Source organism: Haliotis rufescens, unplaced genomic scaffold (assembly GCF_023055435.1).
Source record: "Haliotis rufescens isolate VD_foot unplaced genomic scaffold, xgHalRufe1.0.p SCAF_16, whole genome shotgun sequence".
Taxonomy (NCBI): domain Eukaryota; kingdom Metazoa; phylum Mollusca; class Gastropoda; order Lepetellida; family Haliotidae; genus Haliotis; species Haliotis rufescens.
In genome coordinates, this window is record NW_025963846.1 from 15,975,907 (window position 1) to 16,000,538 (window position 24,632).

Here is a 24,632-nt window from a genome sequence, read left to right on the forward strand (position 1 = left end):
GTGATTTATTATAAACTATGGAAAGTCCAGAAATGATAGTACAAAGACGTGAAAACAGACAGTTGACTACATGGCCCACTTCCACAAAGCGATCTTAGCGCTACGACTATGTTAATCAGGAAATAGGTTTTCACAATATGAAATTGTTTAATCAGTCAATGACCACACACCATCTATGAACAATCAATAAAATATATTTCTACACACAGTTTTACAAGAAAACAGGCAATACAATTGGTCAAATAGGTCGAAGCAGTTTTAAGTAACATACCCTAAAGTTAATATTAGTGCGCTCACGAATTTTCAGAATATTGTTGAATGACATGACACATTATTTCCTCTTCCAAATTTCAATCGACCCAATTAACTGAACTGACAAGCAAAAGAAAAATCGCGTTTCTAAAAACAAAACAAGATAATTTCATTTTTAAGAGACATTATGTTATGCATATGTTATGTGTACAAAAAAGTTAACGGATAATGAGGGGGTCAGTGTTCAGTATTCGATCAAGTTGTCAAGGGTCCCCATGCACAGTAAAGTATCCTTAAAATGACAAGATCAGCCAATAACGTGTGTGTCCACCTTTGGCACGTAAGTATGCTATAACTCGACGCAAAACTGAGAACGTCAGACGTCTGATGAGGGCTGCTGGAATCTGGTGCCATTCCTTAACCCGTGTCTTGAGAGCGGTGACACTGGTCTTTCTCTCACCCGCGATCCAGAAAGGGACATCATGGTGACCAGGGCAAGACATTGACGTCTTTGGCGTGCAGAAAGTTGGTTGTAGTCCTTGCCGTGTGTGGCCTGGTGTTGACCTTTTAGAACAGGGAGTTTATTTTCTGCAGCAGAAAATGCAGGACAACGGAACGTAGTACCTGGTCCATGCGCATCTTAACTTCTGAATTTGATGTTGGTGTCTTAAGGCTACGCCTGGCAGAGATCTGTGCACCTGAATATATCAAGCAGTCCAATCTCCTAGACACTGTCCTTCGTCTGACTGGACGACCAAGGGTGGTTACAGCTGATACAAATTTGTTCCTAAGATGCAAAAAACAGAAGGTAGCGATCTTCGTTGGACCTGGTCACGGGTGGTCTGCAGCTCCTGGGCCTGTCCCTGGTACTGGTTGTTAGATGAAAACGAGACGTAGGACGGGTGATTGTAATGCGCGTGCAGTTAAAGGTTGTTGCCCCCAGTTGGATCATACTTATGGCCTTTTCCCTATGCTAAAGTGATATTCTTGGCATTATTGTTGAGATGTTTTGTAATTTCTGATGCAAAATGTCAATGTTACAGTACTGTTTTCACTCTTATACCGACTGGAGATCATTCTGCATGTGAATTATATTTGTCATTTCTTATGTGTTTGAGCCCAAATTAACATTTAAATTAATTTAGTGATAAACTATTGTATCCATCCGAAAGAGGGTCGAATGTCAAGCAAGTGAAATGACACTATGTCAGAACTACTTTCAGGCAGCACAATGGTTTTTCAGATTAAGATCATGAAGACTTTGAATATATGTAGACTGCTTTTGTCATAGACTAAAATCTAGCACGAACATGAATTCGGCATTGCTTGAACAGGTCTATTATTTAAGCCCAGTCCATTTTAACCCATGATCCACTAAATTCAAAGTCGAATCTTTAATAGTTGGTGACTGCTCCATCTTTTCCACCATCTTCCGGTTCGCAGTTCTAAGGTCAGAGTTTTCGTCTTTGAGTTTCTCAATTTGCTCATTATTTTTCACCAATAGCTTATCGGTGTCACTTTTCTTCTCTTGCAGGATTTCAATCTTGTCAGATTTGTTCTTCTTGTCCTCTTCAAGATTTGAGATCTTTTCCTCTTTTGCTTTAAGTTTCTCGTTCAACACAGCTCTCTCTGTAAAAGGGAAAAACTTTTAATGGAACATAATTTCCATGGATTGAGTATGGATATGATTGACAACATGTCTTAAATATTTGTGCATATTTGCTCTTAAAAGTATTGAGCCTTAATTATCATTACACAACCTATTTATCTTAACCGGTTATCAAATTCTGCATTATAGCTCTTTCTCTCGATGCTTGAAAGAAGCAAAAATACTTCTTATCTGCCCTATCTAACCTTCAGTCATTCCTCCTTCATTCTGCCATGCTTCTGAATGGACATATTCTGACGCCTCTTTTAACTTGAAATGATGATGTTTGGTGATGCAGTTATCATAGGCCTAGTTTTACACGCACTACTTTGCCCCAGGGGGTATTTCACGAAAATTTCTCCACCTGTCGATGGGGTATTTAACCCTCTGGGGTAAATTTAAAAAACATGTTAAAATGACCCCCCTCAGGGTAGATGTTGAGGTCTGCCCATTGGTGCATATCATTGTGAAGAAAGCAGTAGCAGTGGTCCGCGACAAGTAATAGATGGATATGTGCATGTCCTGTGTCTAACAACGAGTTCTTGAGCCTGAGAATGTATGCTTACCAAGCTTTGAGATGTCTATTTGTTTGTACATAACTTCTATGAAACGACTTTAGAGCATTCTGGTAACACAACGATCTCTTAACTCTCTTATGAGCAAGACGTGTATCCACGGGAGTGTAGTAAATGTCAAACATTATCACGTGCAAGTGCACAACATGCTTTCACCCTCTCTACCTGTGACAAGCCAAATATGTTTGAACAACTTCTATGAATTGCCTACTTGTCTCAAATGCATTTTGTGAGTTGGTTCAACTTATCCTGGCCTACCAGGAGTGCTGAGTACAATTACCTCCACTTGGGTTGTATCCACCGTACTACAGCATAGTTTGGGGCTACAGGGTAATGTTTTCTCGTGCCAGGTGTTCCCCTTCAGCCTTCAGATGTTCCTGGTGTTCCACAGTTGCCACCATGTGGTAGTCCACTAGATCACGTTACTGTCTTTCAGGGAATGCTAACCAGGGACATGCTCCAGGTGACCCGTGAAAGGTCCGTGGTAGAATAGTTCTTCAGCAACCCATGCTTGCCGTAAAAGGTAACTATGCTTGTCGTAAGAGGCGACTAATTGGATCAGGTGGTCAGGCTCGCTGACTTGGTTGATGCATATCATCCTAAACAAATTGCGTTGGTCTATGCGTTGGAGTGCGGTGTTATAGAACAAATTAACAAATCAAAACATACAGGTTGTTGACAGCATTCCAGACAGGTTTCTTCTGATAGCAACAAGCTGTCATCACTTTGTGACTGCCACCAGACTTAGAAAAGACTGAGGAACGTCAGTGGCATTGCATAATCGCCCAGTCACAGAGGGCATGCATTCGAATCCCACTGACCAGACATCACAGTTTTGGATTGGGTTGAAAATCATTTCAATCAGGCCTGGGCTTCAGAACTTTTCACTGATGAGTGTGGCACAGTCAAACATGACTGCTTGGGAGAGGGCTCAATAATGATTCGAGGTGGGATAAGTAGAACTGGAAGAACTGATCTCCATGTCCCACAGTGGGGGACGATGACAGGTGTATGCTACAGGGATAACATTCTTGGTGTGTACATGAGATCATATGCCGGTTGGAATCTATTATTAGTGCTACAGGATCGAGTGCTCAAGACTGAATCGTTACTTCACCCAGCTTTACACACGCAACCAGCGGTTCGTTAGAGGCATCAACTTCTGGGCCTCTTAACGTCTGCTAGCAACCACTTTTCGGGGACGTCTGCATAGTTTACGTAATTTACAGTGGTTCTGTATCCATATCTACTTCAGGATGATCCATCAGCTTTGTTTCCCAAAGATCAGGATATTCACCGATATTATACCAGTAATGGAAGCTCCTGGCAGCAAACGTCTTTGACAACGTCTCCTTCACATAGCTTCAGGCCACTCATCACCTCTTTGCCGGCGTCTACATGGAGGAACGGCGTGCTTATCTCAATCAAAAGACATTAGCATATGTCTGGTCAACTGAACTACAAACACCACACATCAATTGTCTGGAATTCTTCAAACATTGGCACTGGCATCAATTCAACTGTGGCTCATTTCATCAATAAGAAGGTCAACCAGCTGATCGAATCTATGCACATGAGGCTAAGCTCGGCACATTCTGTGGAGGACCAATGTCCAAACAGTCAACTTATGGAATGGAAAATGCATCTGTCTTGTGTATCAACAGCTTGGCTCTCCAAACATCGACCTGTTTGCCATTCCGTTCAATCATCAACTGCTGGTTTTCTTGTCTTCAGTACCAGATCTCCATGTCTGGGATCATGAAGACTTTGCAATAAGTTGGAAACACGCCAATGAATACGCATTTCTTTCACCCCTCCTTCTACTTTTGGTTACTCCAGAAAGTACACCTTATTGACAACCATGAAGTTGTTTTCCCAATCTCATCCTATTCTCCAGAAAGGAGAGCATGTTTAGCTGGGAATATCTGAATACGATGCTCTATATATACTCTTCAACAACAAAAACGCAACACGGATATTTTTTGCCATAAAAGCAAACCTAGCGGATCAAGAGGTGCAAAATGAAGAGGTTTAATGTGCTATAGTGTCAGTTACAAATTTCCTGGATGAAAATGATCACCACAAGGAGATGCTAACCATTAGTCGGGAAAACATTCGGAAAAACGCACCCAGTGCATTAACAAAAGGGTCATGGAGCTGCACGTATTGTATGTGCAGCAGCACTATGAATGGTATTAAAGTACAGTTTTTTTTATTGCCTGGCATCTGCGTGAATCAAACAGTGACAGCTCAACAACATGCCAAGATAAACAGAGGTGCAAAGAAACAACGTCATAGGACGCTTGCAGAAAGGGGAATCCCGATCAGCCATAGCCAGGGTTTTCAATGTAGCGCCTAGCACCATCACAGGGATATGGCATCTGTTTCAACAGCATGGGTCAACACGTGATCGTCCATGGTCGGGACGACCAAGGGTAACAACTCGCGCCCAAGATCGCTTCATCCGAGTGAGCCACCTACGTGAAAGGACGACCACAGCCACCTCAACCGCATCCCAACTGGACTGCACAGATTCTCCGACCAGACTGTACGAAACCATTTAAGTCAAACCGTTTAAACCGTTGAGTCAACAACATTGTCAACAACGACTGCATCGGTGTCGTAAACTCAGGGTATGGCCTCAACTGCGATTGAGAGATGTCTGCTTCAGCGACAAATCAAGATTTCTCCTCCATTGAGGGGATGGAAGGGCACTGGTCTACAGATGTCGGGGAGAACGTTACGCCGGAAGCTGCGGACAGGAAGTGGACAGGTTTTGTGGGGTTAGCGTTATGATGTTGGAGGCTATTTCTCATCATAGCAGGACAGGTATGATCCATATCCAGGGCAATCTTACGGCTCAATGATACATCAACGAAATTCTTCTACCACACATGCTCCCAATTTCAGCCAGCAGGACAAGGCTCGACCGCATACAGCACGGTATCACAAGAGCCTGTCTACACAACCGCCTGTTCTCCCCTGGCCATCCGGATCCCCGGATTTGAACCCAATAGAGCACATGTGGGATGAATTGGATAGATGGCTACGCAAACGTCAACCACAACCCCAGACTTTGCAGCAGTACGTTGGCTTTTGCCGAGTGGGCACAGGATGTGATTTGCATACTTGTCTTTTCCATGGGCAGGAAATGTCAGGCCGCTATCGTTTCCAGCAGGGGACATACACGTTATTGATAGTAGCTGACCATCACCATGGACTTTCCCTATGTACCATGACTGAGATGACTACAATCACAAAGTGTTCTCTCCACAACATTTTGGCTCGATACCTTGTGCGGTTCCTCGTATAAATGTATTTTCCTACCTCACACACATCTGGCTTTGCGTTCCTTGTTTTGAAGATAATAAATCATTAATTATTATTATGTAACATTTGCTCTCCAAGTAGATAACTTGCACCCGTGCCTTATGAACTGCATCATGTTAGATCCTTGCAGATTGTCAGATGGAGGGTAGCGGATACTGTGGTGGCTTCCCAAATTTTCTGCCACCATTTAGCCATTCACTTACAGTTCCATGGTCTTCAAGAGGCTTTAAAAGGCTTTACAGGCCTACCCTATACCTTGGGTGTGTAATAATGCAGAATGTGATAACAGGCTCACGTAAATAATTTGTTTAATCAAACATTTAGAATTTCGGATACCTTTCCTGCCTATCCTGGACCACAGCCAGAGTCCTTTCAGTGTTCTAGAATGAAGGAAGTACCGAAAGCTTAATAGGATGGGCGGTGCATGTCTGGACAGTGAAGACAGTGTTTTTGCCTCGATCACAAGTCAAGATGAAAGAAGGATAATGCAGAATGTCATAACAGGCTAAGTATCTTATATTCTCACTATTTGATTAAAGAAACATGTAATTGATGTCTCTGCTTGGAAAGATATTCAAATATCATATTTTATGGACAAACAACATTATAATAACTTGCTTGATAACTACAATCATATATCAATATAATTTCAATTTCAGCTATAACAGTGGCAAATATACCAACTATATTTTAATGAAAAGGAAATAAATCGCCGAATTTATTTGGAGTAGAAAGAACAGCTTTAATGGATATATGTGATGTATGTACATGCATAATGACACATACATTTCTTATTCAGGAGGTCAATGTGGATTTGAATCCCAGTTAATGTGTCCAATTGTGAAAGAACCATACATGTGTCATGGGTTTCAGAAAAAATGGTAAACGTGTGAGACCTGCATCACTTTGTGTTTTTATCCACATGAGCGAGCGAGCGAGTATGGTTTTACGCCGCTTTTAGCAATATTCCAGCAATATCACGGCGGGGGACACCAGAAATGGGCTTCACACATTGTACCCATGTCGGGAATCGAACCCGGGTCTTCGGCGTGACGAGCGAACGCTTTAACCACTAGGCTACCCGACCGCCCCTTTATCCACATGAACCTGTGATGACGTGATATAACTGAAATTCTGTGGAAAAGCGGGGGAATGATAATTCAGTGAGTACATACCAGAATGGGAAAGACGACTGTGAGCCTACTTTCACATGTCTGTACTGAAGTATACAAACAATATCTTACCTACTGCAAGCTGAGAACCACACACGCCACTGAACACCTAAGGTTTGCACTGAAGTATACAAACAATATCTTACCTACTGCAAGCTGAGAACCACGCACGCCACTGAACACCTAAGGTTTGTACTGCAGTATACAAACAATAGCTTACCTACTGCAAGCTGAGAACCACACACGCCACTGAACACCTAAGGTTTGCACTGAAGTATACAAACAATAGCTTACCTACTGCAAGCTGAGAACCACACACGCCACTGAACACCTAAGGTTTGCACTGAAGTATACAAACAATAGCTTACCTACTGCAAGCTGAGAACCACACACGCCACTGAACACCTAAGGTTTGTACTGAAGTATACAAACAATAGCTTACCTACTGCAAGCTGAGAACCACACACGCAACTGAACACCTAAGGTTTGTACTGAAGTATACAAACAATATCTTACCTTCTGCAAGCTGAGAACCACACACGCCACTGAACACCTAACGTTTGCACTGAAGTATACAAACAATAGCTTACCTACTGCAAGCTGAGAACCACACACGCCACTGAACACCTAAGGTTTGCACTGAAGTATACAAACAATAGCTTACCTACTGCAAGCTGAGAACCACACACGCAACTGAACACCTAAGGTTTGTACTGAAGTATACAAACAATAGCTTACCTACTGCAAGCTGAGAACCACATACGCCACTGAACACCTAAGGTTTGTACTGAAGTATACAAACAATATCTTACCTACTGCAAGCTGAGAACCACACACGCCACTGGACACCTAAGGTTTGTACTGAAGTATACAAACAATAGCTTACCTACTGCAAGCTGAGAACCACACACGCAACTGAACACCTAAGGTTTGTACTGAAGTATACAAACAATATCTTACCCACTGCAAGTTGAGAACCACACACGCCCATTATGTTCCGCAAGAGCTTCAATATCACTGCAAAGACACAACACAGTACATGGAGATTTGTATTTAGGTGTAAGAAATTATGTTATCTCGCTCTCAGCGTTTCGTCATACAGTACAGGTATCGTTCTTGTGTTAATATAAGTTTCATACATATGACTGAAAAAACATAATCTCATTTATATGAACAAGGTTTTCCTTCTTTTAACAGATTGGACTTAAGTCACGGTTTTGTAATATGAAAAAGTGTCCCTTTAAACGAATTGAGGTCAACTGAAAACCTAAGGTTGGCTGGAAGATGTACGTGCTGCAGCAAAAATCGCATTAGGTATCCGTAAAAATGGATGTCAGAAACTTAACAAAATGCAATGGATCATTGCCAAAATACCACAAATAATGCAAAAGCGCAAAACATTAACTGCACAACAGAGTGAGAGTGTTGTAGGAATGAGACAAATGGTGCCAACCCCCATACCCCATACAGATTCCAAGAAACTTTCTGCTGTTCATGCGCAACAATCGATAGACAGTTTGAGCGTTTCATACAGACGAGCAGTACACATGGCAGGGCAAGCTCAGGCTGACCAAGCCTGTCGATAGCACATGATGACTGGTTCTTGCATACTTTGCATTTGCAAAACAGGTTCGTCACAGCGACAGACACGGCAGCACTGTGCTACAATGTCTCTGAGTCTGAGGTATCCAATCCTAAAGCCTCTTGCATGGAATAACCTAGACCCATGAACATCAGCGTCGAAGACGACACTCGTCAAGGACAGATTGTTGACTGGCAGAGAGTTCTTTTCCCTGACGAAAGCAGATTTATCCTATTCTATAACGATGGTCGTTCTTGTATATATTGTCGCAGAGGGTAATGATCGGCTCCAAACTGCATCAAGGAAATGCATCTATATGGTTGCGATGGAGCTGTGGTTTGGGAGGTATTCAAGGCAACAAACACCTCACCTGTTGTGAGTAAGTGAGTGAGTGAGTTGGTTTAACTCCGCTTTGAACAGTGGTTAAAGCGTTCGCTCGTCACGCCGAAGACCCGGGTTCGATTCCCGACATGGCTACAATGTGTGAAGCCCATTTCTGGTGTCCCCCGCCATGATATTGCTGAAATATTGCTTAAAGCGACGTAAAACCAAACTCACTCATTCACTCGAATGTCATGGAAAGACGTGCGCATCCAAGATGGCGGCACATCCGTTTCCGGTGGCGTGCGCATCCAAGATGGCGTCGCATCCGTTTCCGGTGGCGTGCGCCTCCAAGATGACGGCACATCCGTTTCCGGTGGCGTACGCATTCAAGTTGGCGGCACCTCCGTTTCCGGGGAGGATGGGGAAAACCCGGAGAAGCGCACGTAAAAGATGAACAGGATCGACATTGAAAGAAGCGCGTCAAAAATCTTTTGTTGTTGTTGTTGTTCTACACATAGACGTGGGGGTGGTGGTGGTGAAGGGAGGGAGGGAGGGAGGAGGCGGGGTGGGTTCACGGTGTGGGGGGTTGGAGGTTCGTCAAAGCAAAGGAGGAAAGTTGTCTTTCGGGAGAGATGGGTGGCCCTGAAAAGGGCCGTTTTGATGTTTACATGCAGGTGCACGCAATGGTGCAAAGGCACGGGTGGACTTTCATTTGTCTCCTGACAGGACACCTACTGGTGTGCGTTAACCAACGCACGTAGGTGTCCTTCAGCACAGTGCCGCAATTGACGCACTTGAAAGTTCCATCCCATGCCCTTGTACCAAAAGCGTACACGGGCAGACCCCCTTGACATCTACTGCATTGCCACGGTGGAGACCATGGTGGTGGTGGTGATGCTTCTTTCCACCCGGGCAAAGGTTGTGTCACTGTGGCGATCTCTAGATCCCAGTTTTCTTTCATGTTGTTGCTGTTGCTGTTGCTGTTGCTGTTGCTCATGATGATGTATCAATTTTACAAGTGACACTGACCCACTCGAATCCACTCTTGTTTTATAGGAGAGGCACTGACACCCTGCCTCCTGGTTGGTTCGCCAGGCAGCAGCTCCGATTGGTTCGTTCCGCTGCCTGGTCAGCACCTCGGTTTTCTAAAACGACCCGACCCCTGTGTTTCTTTTCCATAGGAAATGGATTTTACCATGGGAGAGAAAGCACAACCCCGGTTCGACCATTCAGAGCCCCGCATGGCCCGAGCGCCGCCTCTGATTGGTCGACCACCCAGGCTTCGGATTGGTCCGATTTCGATCCGGTTTTTCTTGGGTAGCCTTGGTATTTTTTAGGTAGACGGTCGTCTGAATGCTAAAGGAAGGTGGACCTTCATAGGTAGACATGAACGTGGGAATGCCTACGTGATGTACGTCGTGTCACCCCCATGCCAATCGGAATGTCATGTGTGTGTGTGAGTGTGTATGTCTTTAAACAGACGTTGACGTTGATGCATAGAATAGCGTGTTGTCAGGCAAAACGTGGTGTCGTGTGTGTGTGTGTGTGTGTGTGTGTGTGTGTGTGTGTGTGTGTGTGTGTGTGTGTGTGTGTGTGACTACAACCATTGATGTACAATGTAGTATTGAGATGAATAGAGAAAAGATCGATACACCTGCGTGACGTTTGCACACGTCATGGACTTCGTGTCGCGATGTGAACGTCATGTACTTTGTGTGTTGCCATGCAAACGTAGTGACATGTGTGTATGTGTTTTCAAATTATTATTATTATTATTATTATTTAAGGATACCGAGGTGTTGACACCCGTGTAAGTCGACAGACGTACTGTGACACGTGTTTTCATGCACACGTGATGTTTGACGTGGTGTACTACGTGTCTCTATTGATCTATTTATATATCTATTTATTGTATTTTTAGACGTGTGCCTCCAAGAGGTCTAGGGGAGTGGGTGGGTTCTTTGTTTTGGAGGGTAGGGGTTGGCAAAGCAAAGGATGAAAGTTGTCTTTTGGGTGAGATGGGTGGCCCTGAAAAGGACCGTTTTGGGGAAGAAAAAACTTTTCTGCTGCTGTCCAAGAAGAATGATCATGTCCAAGCTTCATGACAAGACAAGGATCGTCGAAGCGGTACTTGTAGCCATCTGGGTATGCCATCGGGGTGCCCACCGTGGCACCACTTGTGGGTCCAACAAAGAAAAGAAAATAATTTTAACAGGAACTTGAACGGGAACTTGAACGGGAACTTGAATGGGAACTTGGACAGAAACGCAGGACACGGGAAACGTCCTCCTAGGCAGCCGGCCGTGCTACGTCATTCGTGTACCTCTGTTTCTCTTCGCAGAGATAGTGTAGTTGTAGCTGCTTCTGGTGTTTCACCAGACCGGTTAGCTTGAGGTAATCGCAGTCTGGGGACCACTTGTTATGTGCCGCCAAAGGATGGTCGTGGGGTGCCGCACCCCACATTGGAAACAGCACACACCATCGGCACCCTGAGTGTAGACAAAGCCGCGTGGGCCATCTCTTCAGCAGTCTGATACATTTGCGTTGGCCACGCCTCAAACGAAGCGAGCCTTCTTCAAAGCGTAGATAATAGTGCGATGGCGTTTGACTGAGCAGTGACACCACATCCTCGGCATTACTCTTACTCCAACATCCACGAGTATTTGTACTATCAATAACCACATCTTCGCCACGCGTCGCCGTACCACTCTTCTTTGTTTCAGCCATTCTTGATTTTATCACATCAATTTTACAAGTGACACTGGTCCACTCGAATCCACTCTTGTTTTATAGGAGAAGAACCGGATCGAAAATGGCTGCTTCCTGGTTGGTCCAAAACGCAACGCGCGGATTGGTTCGTTCCGGTGCCTGCTCTGCACCTCTGTTTTCTAAAACGACCCGACCCCTGTGTTTCTTTTCCATAGGAATTGATTTTACTATGGGAGAGAAAGCACAACTCGGCTCGGGTGCTGTCTTCTGATTGGTCGGTGCTGTCTTCTGATTGGTCGACAACCCAGGCTTTGGATTGGTCCGATTTCGATCCTGTTTTGGGGAAGGGTTGTCCATCCATCAGACGTTCAGTCCCTCTTAGAGTACAGACGTTCATCAGACACGCATCGCTATCATGACGAGCAACCAAAGTACGCCCTATCGTTTTGAGAGGGTAGATACCATCCGCTCCAGACGGTTAAGAACCACTAACCATACGTATCGTTTGACTTTCAACCCAGACTACTTGGACACCGTACCACCGGAACGTGTTCCCATGGAACTGCAATCTTTATTTGACAGGGTAATCGATGACTTTTATGAACAGATGTCATGCCAGAAGGGAGATCGTATTGGTCTAGGTATCGATCATCCCGCTTTGAACACCCCAATACGGATTCCCTTTTGTCGCTTTGAAGATCTCCATGGGCTCAATATTTTGCATGCCGTGGAAAAAGTCCAACAGTCAAACAAAGACCTGAACATCGATGCCACCATGGTTGTGACTTTAGTACACGTCGCAGATCCCGACAGGTTAGGATCGGGCAGTGGTGCTCCCCGGCTGAAAAACGTGATTGGACTCGAAGCTTTTTTAACACGCAAACAGTGCATTGTACGGATCGAGAACCAAGATCAATCCTGTTTGGCACGGGCCCTGGTGGTGGCACAGCATTATGCTCAGAAGCCCTACCCTTTGACCCCAGAATGGACCGCCGAGCGAAAGAGACTGACGAGAACGGATCGCGTTGACGTTCAAGGCATACGGGCACGGAACTTGTTTCGATGCCTTGGCCTGCCTGAAGGTCCCTGTCAGGGCCTGGACGACCTCGCACGCGTGGGACGCACCTTGCCCCCCTCAATTATCAACTGAAAGTCTACAGTCAAGAGGTGGACCAGAGACTGTTGTACAAGTGTGATGAGGCTCCACCCCACGCCACCGTGCTGCATGTATACCATCATGATCAGCACTACGATGCCATCACTTCCATGTCCGCTTTTTATGGCTCTGTCCATTACTGCGAACGTTGCGACCACCGTTACGATCATCCCGAAAACCATCCCTGCACCAAGGAATACCGCTGTCACAACTGCCTCCACTCTAGCTATTGCGGACCCAAGGAAGAGCACGGGATCCCTTGCTTGACATGTCAACATTGGTTCCCCAATCAACCATGTTACACCCGACATCTCCAGTCACCGTCAGAGGGAAAACCCAGCACCTGTCAATCGATTCACAGGTGCCCGACCTGTTTTCAGCTGGTCCGCGTCTTGGAGACCCCCATGGTTCACCACGAGTGCTTCGATGAAGAACATCCCTGCTTGGTGTGCCGAGAACCCATGACCCCAGACCATCGCTGTTACATGACACCTCTCCGTGAAGAAAACGAGGAGGAGGAGGAGGGGGAGGGAGAGGAAGCGGAGAAGGAGGGGGAAGAGGAACAACATCACGTACGAGACAATGTCCAATACGTCTTCTACGATTTTGAATGCATGCAAGACATGGGGGAACACATTCCAAATTTGTGCGTGGTGCAACTGGGATGTGGACGGTGCATCAATGAAGTGAGCAAGGACTTGTGCGAACACTGTCCATGGAGAGAAGAAGGGTATGGTCCCAGCCGTGAGATCTTGTTTCGAGGCCCCACCACGCGACATGATGTGTGTGTGTGGTTGACCACGTTAGCTGAAATACCCAAGAAGAAGCCCAACCAAGAGGAAGAGGAGGTCAGCACACGCAAGGGGACAACAGCCCGCCTGGGGAAAAAAAGAAAACGGGATGACACCCCCTCAAGAAAGTACACTTCCAAACGTCAACGACATGCATCACCCCAGCAGGAGGCGGAGGAGGTGGAAGAGGTGGAGGGGGAAGAGGTCATGGAAGTGGAGAAAACAAAGAAGCCAAAGAACAAGAACACCACTTGCCATACAGTCCAGAAGGAGGATCGCATTTATGTGATGGCCCATAATGCACGATCCTATGATTTACACTTAATCCTGAAGGGTCTGTCCCCCCTCCTGGTGACACTCCCCACCAAGATCCGACATGGCCAACGCATTTTGCAGGTGACCCTGGGACGGTTGTGTTTTGAAGACAGCTTAAATTTCATCCCTTACCCCCTGAAAGCCTTTCCCAAGAGCTTTGGGCTGAAAGAACTGAAGAAAGGGTACTTTCCACACTTTTTCAATACCGAAGCCAACCAGACCTACAGAGGTCCCTATCCACCAGCCGTCATGTACGATCCCAAAGGCATGTCTCCCGCAGAACGCACAGCCTTCCTCCAGTGGCATACCCAAAAAGTGCAAGAAGGAGCCTTGTTCGACTTACAAGGAGAACTTTTAGCCTACTGCCAGAGCGATGTGGACATTTTGAGACGGGGATGCGCCGACTTCCGACAGAACGCCATCCACTCGGTTGGCATGGATCCCTTTGTAGAAGTGATGACAGCTACTGCGTTCACCATGAAATCCTTCCGAAAACCCAAAAACCCAATACCATCGCCATTCTTCCACCTCAAGGCTACCAACCCAAGAGAAACTATTCCCAAGCCTGTATGCACTGGCTCCACTATCTGATGGAAACGGACCCCCATCTGCACCTCCAGCACGCCAGGAATGGAGGTGAAAAAGAGTTCACGTGTGGAGAGGGCCAACATCGGTACAGCGTGGATGGCTACGATCCAGCGACAGGTACCATCTACGAATTGCTGGGCTGTTTCTGGCATGGGTGCCAGGCCTGTCGCAAGACCCAACGTGGAGAACCGCATCCCGTCCTGGGCACGTCGTTGGGAGCCCGTTACACCTACACCCACTACCGCTTGAGTCTCTTGAGTCAACACCCTGAGGTGAAACGGATCGTCACCCTGTGGGAGCACGAGTTTACGAAAATGCAACGGGAGGACTCCGCTCTGCGTGCTTTCTTGCAGGGACCCCACTGTCTTCACGTCCCTGGGCCGCTCAACCCTCGCGATGCCTTCTATGGAGGAAGCACCAATGCCACGCTATTATGCTACGAAGTCCAAGAAGGTGAAACCATCAAGTACATCGATATTTGTTCCCTTTATCCATACATTTGTAAGACCGGAGCGTTTCCCACGGGACACCCGACCCTTCTCCATCAACCCCCTGTGGACACGTTGTTTGAACTGAAAGGCCTGATCCAATGCCGTGTCCTACCCCTGAAACGACTCTACCATTCGCTACTGCCTTACAGATCGGGTGGCAAACTGCTCTGTCCTTTCTGCCGTACATGTGCCGATACCCGGTCAGACTCCCCCTGCGAGCACACGGACGAAGAGAGGTCATGGGTGGGGACGTACGCCACCGTAGAACTCCAGGAAGCCGTGAAGAAGTATGACTACCAGGTGCTTCAGATCTACGACGTTTGGCATTTTGACACCTTTGCACAGAATGACCCCGACACCCAGCAAGTGGGACTCTTTGACACTTACATCGATCGACATTTCAAGGAGAAGCTCGAAGCCAGCTGATACCCCGTTGGATGTACGGATCACGACGCTTACATCCAGGAGATCTACGACAAAGAAGGCATTGGGTTGGACAAGGACCGCATCGAAAAAAATCCAGGACGTCGCACGATTGCCAAGATGCAACTGAATTCGCTCTGGGGCAAGTTTGGACAACGGGTAGACTACAGTCAGAACGTCTATATGAACGATCCTGTACAGTACTTGCCTTGTGGAGGGATGAACGCAGTACCATCGAGGATATGACCGTTGTCAACGAACACATGGTGGAAGTGACCTATACCCATCAGAAAGAATTCCAAACCACTCATTCTCATTTCAATGTCGCCATCCCTGCTTGGGTCACTGCCCAAGCATGTCTCAAGCTGTACGAGACCCTTGCCCTGGTGGACCGCAGGGTCTTGTACTTTGACACGGACAGCGTCATTTACATTCATCGACCCCACGACGCGAATCCAGAGCTGGGCCATTCGTTGGGTGAGTTTACAGATGAACTGGACGGAAACACCATCGAGACGTTTTTGTCAGGAGGCCCCAAAAACTATGGCTATGAGTTAATGAACCCCAGACCCGATGGAACGCCCACGACCTGCAAAGTGCGAGGGTTCACTTTGAATTACCGAAACCAACACCATCTCAACTTTGACACCCTGAAAGAACTGATACTGGGACAACGGCCTGGGAAAGAGGGGGATAAAATCAGTTTGGATTACCCTCATCAGATCATTCGAAAAGGACCTCGGCACGAAAACACACTTGTGACCCGGCCCACTCGAAAAGACTATCGTACCGTGTACGACAAGCAACGTCTCGTCTACGACGAAACCACAGGGCTGCCTGTAGACACGCTCCCCTTTGGGTACAGAGACGACTTTCTATAATTTTTTTCATGACAGCGGATCGAAACTGAATCGACATGGACCCCTACAGAAAAAAACGGATCGAAATCGGACCAATCCGAAGCCTGGGTTGTCGACCAATCAGAGGTCACGCTCAGGCCATGGTGGGCTCTGATTGGTCGAACCGAGGTTGTGCTTTCTCTCTCACACTACAAGCCTAACCCTATGGAAAAGAAACACAAGGGTCAGTCCAGTTTGGAAAAAATTGAGACTCAGACCAGACACCGAAACGGACCAATCAGAAAGCAGGACCTCCGTGGCTTTTAATACGACCGACGCTCTCCGGTCATCACTTTTCACTGAACCGACCAAGCAACGACATCGTCCCTCTGATTGATGTTCCTCACGTTGTGTTGGTTGTTGGCGTTTTATCTGGAAGAAACACGTGTTTGGAGAGAGTACCATCAAGTGATGACGCACCTCCGTGAAGACTTGGAAAGAAACAACAACAACGAACAGAACATCCGGACAACATCATGTCGAACATCATGTCGATGTTGAATGACAAGACACGAAGCGACATGAGTTGCCAAGGAAGCAGTGGAGATGGGAGCGGTGAAAAATGACTGCTGAACTGTGGGGTGAAGTGTACGACTTGCTGTGTTTAAAGATGAAGACCGACGACGCGTACGCCAAGTTACGTGCGAAGGGCGACGACATGATGTGCGACCAGATACGTTCAAAGATGAGGAAGCTGACTGAACCCCAGAAAGGAGCATCGAAGAAGACGATAAAGAAGATCCTGAAGAAAAAGACAAGCAAACCCACAGCAGTTGTTGTCCCCACGGCAGCAGCAACACCCACAGCCACCACAGCGCCAGTCACCATCACCACCACCATCACAGCAACAACAGCAGCAGCGACAACAGACACCGGAACGATGGGGACATCCTTTTTGAAACCTGCAACACCTGCAACACCTGCAAAAAGACGATCACGGAAGAAATTATCTCTGAAGATCTCTCCTCAAGAACAGCTGTAAGTACCCTGCTCTTCTTTGTCTCAGTCATTCTTGATGTGATGTTGATGATGATGTCGATGTTGATGATGACTATACCTATTCATATGATGAATGGACTCTGTCCTATGATTGACAGGACCCCTGATGTCAGTTCAGCCCAGTCCGTGCTAGAACAGTGGTGGGAACAAACCCCTCGGGAGCCCACCTATTCACCGAATGCCCCTGTGACGATGGCGACGGGTGACCTTGATGATCATGAAGCGCACAAGCTGGTCACTCTCCCTTCCATGGATCTGGACACGCTCCCCCTGCTTGAGGCTTCTTGGTCACCAGCATCACCGGAAGATGTTCATGTCTACTCCTCAGGTATGCCCATGGTTTGCGACGATGATGATGATGACAACGTTGACCTGGATCCTTATGGAGAAGCTCAACTCACTCCCCTACAACGCGAATGTCGTGTTTGCCGACACAACAACATGTTAAGATACATCAGTTGCAACAGCGGGCAAGTGATGTGTTATGTCTGTTGTCTGGAGCTCATAGACTGTACTTGTATGTTGACCTATGACAAGTATGATGACATGACTATCACATCTGAGGATCTCATCTTATGGGGATCCTCCTCTTCACTCGAAGAACTTTACAACACGTAAGCTGCAACCGTGATCAAGGGATGTGTCATGTCTGTTTCAGGGAGGCCATAGACTGTACTTGTTTAACGGATGGACCTCTCACATGTTTGAGGGAGGACCACATCTTATGGGATTGAAGATAAAAGAGCTTGAAGATGAAAGAGGAAAACGTTGTCGCGTTATTGTTGTTGTTGTTGTAGGGACATGCAAAGCACTCCCTCCTCCATTGACTTTTCGTATTTCCATTGTATCTGGTTGTGATTGGTTTTTCATTATTAAACAGTGATTGATTGAACTGACTCTTTGTGTCTTGATTGATCTCAACTCCAATAGAGTGCCGAACCGAGGGTAGAGGTTGAGTTGAGATGTCGTTTACGTTGTCTGTCTGTCTGTCTGTCTGTCTGTGCATCTGTCATGTCAGTGCACACCAAAGTGATGAAATAAAATTAAAATAAAAATAGATAAAAGAGAGAGGCTATGCTTGAAAGATCAGCTGCCTGGTGTCAGTTATTCCAGTACGCATCGATCCCCACACCCACTGTGTGCCATGTCATGTCATGTATCATGTCATGCATCATGCCGTGTGTCCGTCAACCCAAACACAGGATGACGTCACGTGATGAGGTGGAGGAGGTGGAGGAGGTGGAAGCTAAGGTCATGACCTTCCGTTGAAGGGAGTAGGGTGGAGAGTTTCATAAAAGCAGGCGAACCCTCAGACCTTCTTTCAGTGAAGTCACAGTCATCATGGAGCAAAGACGTTCTATGAATGCCATGTCATCCTCCCGAGATGTCATCACCGATTCCGATTGGGTGTCTGAAAAGGCGGGAGAACAAGAAGCGAGAAAACGTCCACTCTTTATGGACGACACACTCTTGATGGACGACACATGGCGACTCAGTGACATTCTGGAGAGACCTTTTCCTTCTTACACCTTGTGTCATCCTTCTCATCCCAACTATGATTCATTTCAAGAACGTCTGAGGTCTTTTCAAACGTGGCCTAAACAGATGACCCAGACCCCTTATGACATGGCCATGGCTGGCTATTTCTATCCAGGACGTGGTGACCGTGTTATCTGTTATTGCTGCGGTGTGGCACTTCGCCAATGGGAAGCCACAGACCAACCCTGGAAAGAACATCTGAAGCACGCCAAAGTCCCCTGCGAATACTTGTGTGTGTTTTGTCCTGATGAAGAAGTGACCGAAAAATACAGACGTTTGGTGTCCCAAGAAGCACGGAAGAGAAGAGTCGAGTGTCTTGTACACCCCAAGTGACAAAGTTTCTTTTTTTCAAAGTGTACAGACGTTCATACCCTCGTGGTCACCCCTCGTGGTCACCCCCATGGTCACCCCTCGTGTTCACAAAAATCACAGGGATGTCCCCCCTCATCCTGTGACTTTTGTTTTGTTGTGTTGGTTCATGTGATCAGGGGGATTAAAAAAGAAAAAAAGAACTCATAGTCGTGTTATGTTGTCTGTAGGATGAAAAAAAAAAAAAACAGGATCGAAATGCACACCCCGATAAAAACCGGATCGAAATCGGACCAATCCAAGCCTGGGTTGTCGACCAATCAGAGACCGCGCTCGGACCAGGCGGGGCTCTGATTGGCCGAACCGGGGTTGTGCTTTCTCTCCCATGGTAAAATCCATTTCCTATGGAAAAGAAACACAGGGGTCGGTCCGTTTTGGAAAACCGAGGTGCAGGCCAGGCACCGGAACGAACCAATCGGGGGCGCTGCCTGGGGAACCAATCAGGAAGCAGGGTGTCAGTGCCTCTCCTATAAAAACAAAACAAGAGCGAAGCCACTCACACACACTGCATTCTATGAAACCCATCATGCCAGCTCGATACAGTTGTATGAAGTGCCAGACCGACCGTCACAGTTACCTGTACTGCCCTGAAGTGACATGCCTCGAGTGTCACGATCAAGGTCACCGTCACTATGTCTGTCCGAAGATGAACAGTCAAGAGAAGCAGAACCTGGGCCCCTGTTACAACTGTCAAGCCATGGGTCATTTCGCTGCAGATTTCCCAGAACCCAGTCGAAAGAAGACACCCCAACGCCCCTGTTACAACTGTCAAGTCGTGGGTCATTTCGCTACAGATTGCCCAGAACCTAGTCGAAAGAAAACGTTAGCAACACCGTCCACGTCGACACCCGTGGCATCCGTGGCACCCATGACACCCGTGACACCCGTGACACAAGTGCTTCATCTCATCGAAGACATGCATGCCGATGTCCTCGACCTAAAAGAATGCCTCACACAACTCCGTGAGAAAAGAAAACGGAACAGAAGCCCCTCAAGAAAACACGCTTAAAGCGCCGACGACACCTTCAGTCCGAGGATGAGATGGAAGTAGAGGATGAAGAAGATAGATCATCTGAACAAAGTGACTAACGCATGGGCCATGCTGCCCCACTGTTTTTACCAGTTTCCCATCGTTTGCCGTTTTTCCAGTGTTCCAGTGTTCCAGTGTTCCTGCCGTTTCCTGTCGTTTCCAGTTTCCAGTTTGTTTTCCAACGGCCCTTTTCAGGGCCACCCATCTCTCCCGAAAGAGCGCTTTCCTCCTTTGCTTTGACGACCCTCCAACCCCCACACCGTGAACCCACCCCCGCCTCCTCCCTCCCTCCCTCCCTCCCTTCAACACCACCACCCCCACGTCTATGTGTAGAACAACAACAACAACAACAACAACAACAACAAAAGATTTTTGACGCGCTTCTTTCAATGTCGATCCTGTTCACCTTTTACGTGCGTTTTCCCCATCCTCCCCGGAAACGGAGGTGCCGCCATCTTGAATGCGTACGCCACCGGAAACGGATGTGCCGCCATCTTGGAGGCGCACGCCACCGGAAACGGATGCGACTCCATCTTGGATGCGCACGCCACCGGAAACGGATGTGCCGCCATCTTGGATGCGCACGCAAGTCCCATCATGCACTGCGCAGGTCACGTGACCAGAAGTGACGTCACAGAGGTCGCACTCAGCAATATTCCAACTATATGACGGCGGTCTGTAAATAATCGAGTCTGGACCAGACAATCCAGTGATTAATATCATGAGCATCGATCCACGCAATTAGGACCGATGACATGTATCAACCAAGTCAGCGAGCCTGACCACCCGATCCCGTTAGTCGCCTTTTACGACAAGCATAGTCGCCTTTTACGGTAAGCATGGGTTGCTGAAGACCCATTCTACCCCAGAATCTTCACGGGTCTGATTTTCAGTGAGACACACAACATATTTTTTTTATTATCCCGTTTTGCCTCGTACATTTCGGCAGATATTATCTGGGGTTGACATTTTGATTTTTACTTTCGCCCATGACGTGACGCAAACCTCGTCCAACACGCGTTTGGCATACGTGGGCACCCGGAACACTTGTATCGTCATGAAACACCGCAAGCACCCAGAAGTTGTGAGTAACACAGAGTGCCAGAGTTTGGCATAAATGAAATACCCGCCATCATGTACTAAACAGTACAGGTGGCCCAGTCGTCTAAGGCGCCCCAATTCGCTGTGCAGATGGGCACTCCAGAAACCAATGATTGTGGGTTCGAATCCCGGTTCACCCCGAATAGCAGTTTCTTTGGATTGTCAGCACTTTACCCGTGCTTATGCGTGTTACTAAAGTGGTAAGCGTCTGGGCCCTGCATCATGTTGGGATTTTCCCCCACATAAAACTGACACGCGGTGTGAATACACTAGAAAAGAACTTTCATCCACCGAAACAGATTCAACTGGGCGTAAAAAATAGCTGTGGCAATTATATGAATGTACAATTGAAAATCAGGGTTGGCATTCAGGGTATCAAGCTTTCGAACATTTGAAATTAAAAGTATAAGATTAGTACTAAATAATGAGTCCCAAGTCAACAAGAAGGAGGTTCGATTTAAATATTTCATAAGTATAAGTCCTGCTTAGAAAGATGAATAATTGCATCAACTAAAAATCTGAAATAAAGAAGAAACTACAGTACTGTTTTACTTACCCTTTTCAGAGCACAAATGTATGATGTCTTCTGGAACTGCCGCTCGCTGTTCGAATGTTGGGTTCTTCTCCTGTTGCCACCCGTATCCAAAACAAATATAGAACAAGTCGTTAGTGTGATAAGGTTGTGGTACTAAAAGTAAAGCGGTTAGGTTATGATGATCTGTTAGCACCAAACCGTAGTCCTTTCAATTGCTGTTTTATTTACGTACTTATGAGGCTACAGGCCTACATAGTACAATGCATATACATTGTTTAGTAATAGATGAATCTTAAATACATTTTGTTTTCAGTTGTGCATGATACAAAATATTTAATGCATGGACATGGTTTCTTTAAATAAGTGAAATAGAACCCTTTAGCAAATCTGTTTTTAAATTCAAATTGACTGCATTTCATTATCCAAAGAACCCATAAATCACGTCAAACGAACACATTCATTGATAGAATATCTCACTGAATAACAGATCGATGTATCTTTTTTTACAGGCATGTTGTAATATCACGCGATGTCAATTCTAGGCCACAGTCAATTCCTCAAGAATGCGCGTCTCCTGCACGTGACCTGTATAAAGTTCACAATGACATAAGACTGTTGTAATGAATAGGCCTTTGGTTCAGTCTGTTTATTCCCTAGATGTATGCAAGTCAAAGGACCATGAATAACATATGAAAGACAACAGAGAGACATCGATGTAGGATACGATGCATGCAAACAATCCTACAGAAGCAGCAGCGCGTGCAAAACGTGAATTCTGAGTATGAAAGCCTAGAAGCACCAATTATCTAATACAATGACAAAAATGTAAAGGTAAACCACAGACCAGTACACTGCCCAGGCAACACATGACGGTGGGACAGAAATGACAATCAATCGGGAAGATAAGGGTCGGGATGTCAATTTGCCTAACAGCTTCATATATCCAGATGTTGAAAAGTTTCATTTGTAATCTGTGGAAACTCTATCGTCCGACTAAAGGCGTGGCGATGAGGCCTGGTCAGTACGGACGTCCCAAAACAAGTCTTACTTTCTCGCCTGCAGGGAGAAGACTGAGCGTCATGGGTGAGGCGCAGTGCCCTCGCAGTAGCAGAAGTACGTGCGGATCGTGACCTGAGCAGCGGATTGGCTGCGTTGTGCTTATCGAGTTAAACCTAAATTAAACTTAATCATTATTTACCACTTAACTCTTATCAAGAAAAGACAAACAACCGCGTTAGGGAAAAGGTCAATATTTAATTGACAATGAATTATTTATGTATTAAAACAATGTAAAAATACCACCGAATCCCCAAAACGGTTGTCATACCCTAGTCTACACTGAACCGCAAAAGAAACGTCACCCCAAGTATCATTGCATAAAATATCTGGGTACTTTTTGTCAAAGTTTCTAAGATTTAACATTACCTTGTCCGGAAAAATGAAATTTGATGACAAAAAACCCCAAAGCAGATGACAATAAAACCGATCGCCCAAACACATCACGGCAACGGCCATGATAACCCGATACACGTGGGTTCCGTGCAAATTGAAATGCACATGCGTTCCCCCATTTCTTGCCCTATAAAAATTCACCCAGATCGGATAACATTCATTCGTTATTGAATTGCCAAGATTGAGTAGAAATCAGCGACACCAAGCCCTTTGACGATTGCAAGCTGGACAAACCGCCCGGCAAGTAGCCACGTAAGGACCATATACAGGCTCCAGCAACGGTACCAGACCACCAACACTACTGATGACCGACCACGTAGTGGAAGACCAAGGGTTGCCACCCGACGTCAGGATCGTCAGATTGTGCGACAGCATCATCAAGATCACTTTGTTACTGCTGCGGAAACTGCTCGACAGACCATGGGGACACACCAGCGACACGTGCAGATAAGTGTGCCCATACTGCGAGAGCAACAAGAGACTCCCTCCAGCTGAATGGCATCATGATCAGAACCATGCAGTGGCCTGCCCTCAGTCCCGATATAAATCCCATTGAGCACCTGTGGGACGAGATTCAAAGACGGCTGAATGACGTCCGACCAAGGACGACAACTGTAGATGAACTGCGTCAGGCGTTCCTCAGAGTGTGGGCTCAAGTGCCTATGGCCTTCATCAACCGCCTTATCCATTCCATGTATCGACGTTGAACGGCAGTCATCAATGCACATCGCGGACACACGAGATACTGACTTGTGATGCCATTTTCTCAGAGACCAGTGTTGTGTTTCACTTTAAGAACATTTGACACTTTAATTTCAACCTTGATGATCAGTTTTGCCATGTTTCATCTTTTTAATAAGTCTCAAAGTATATTTACAGTGTTTGGACAAATAAGGTTTCTCAATATCTATTAATGGTGACGTTTCTTTTGCGGTTCAGTATATTTGCAGTTTTGAAATTTACACCTTCCTGAATTTTGGAAATATAAACAAACTGTATCCTTTCCCTGTGAGGTCTGTTTGCCTGATTTTACATTAAGTCTGCAAGTTGACTTGGCGCGACGAACTCTTCCGCCAGCAATTTCGAGAAAGAGTTATAGCAGAAATCTAGCTCTTCCAAACAGGTTTTGCAGTCGACATTCTCTTTGCACGTCATTGCCCTCCAGTCTTATTTTCTCGCCTGCAGGGAGAAGACTGGGCGTCTTGGGTGAGGCGCAGTGTCCTCGCGGTAGCAGAAACACGTGCGGATCGTGCGGATCGCTTACCGAGTTAAATCTAGATAAAGCTTTACTCATTATTTACCACAATAACAGATAGACCTGACTAATTTTATAGCCAGACAGATCTGAGTAT

General features: G+C 46.3%; 1 protein-coding gene across 1 annotated transcript; it reads right to left on the reverse strand.

Annotated features, from left to right (window-relative positions):
- Window positions 1-22,006, reverse strand: LOC124120896. Its single transcript, XM_046483794.2, has 3 exons — window positions 21,850-22,006; window positions 7,938-7,994; window positions 1-1,881 (listed from the first exon to the last, which is right to left on the reverse strand). Exons 2-3 carry the CDS (start codon window positions 7,966-7,968, stop codon window positions 1,592-1,594), a joined length of 321 nt encoding a protein of 106 aa, XP_046339750.1. The 5' UTR covers window positions 7,969-7,994; window positions 21,850-22,006; the 3' UTR covers window positions 1-1,591.
- Between the last annotated feature and the right edge of the window lie 2,626 nt (window positions 22,007-24,632).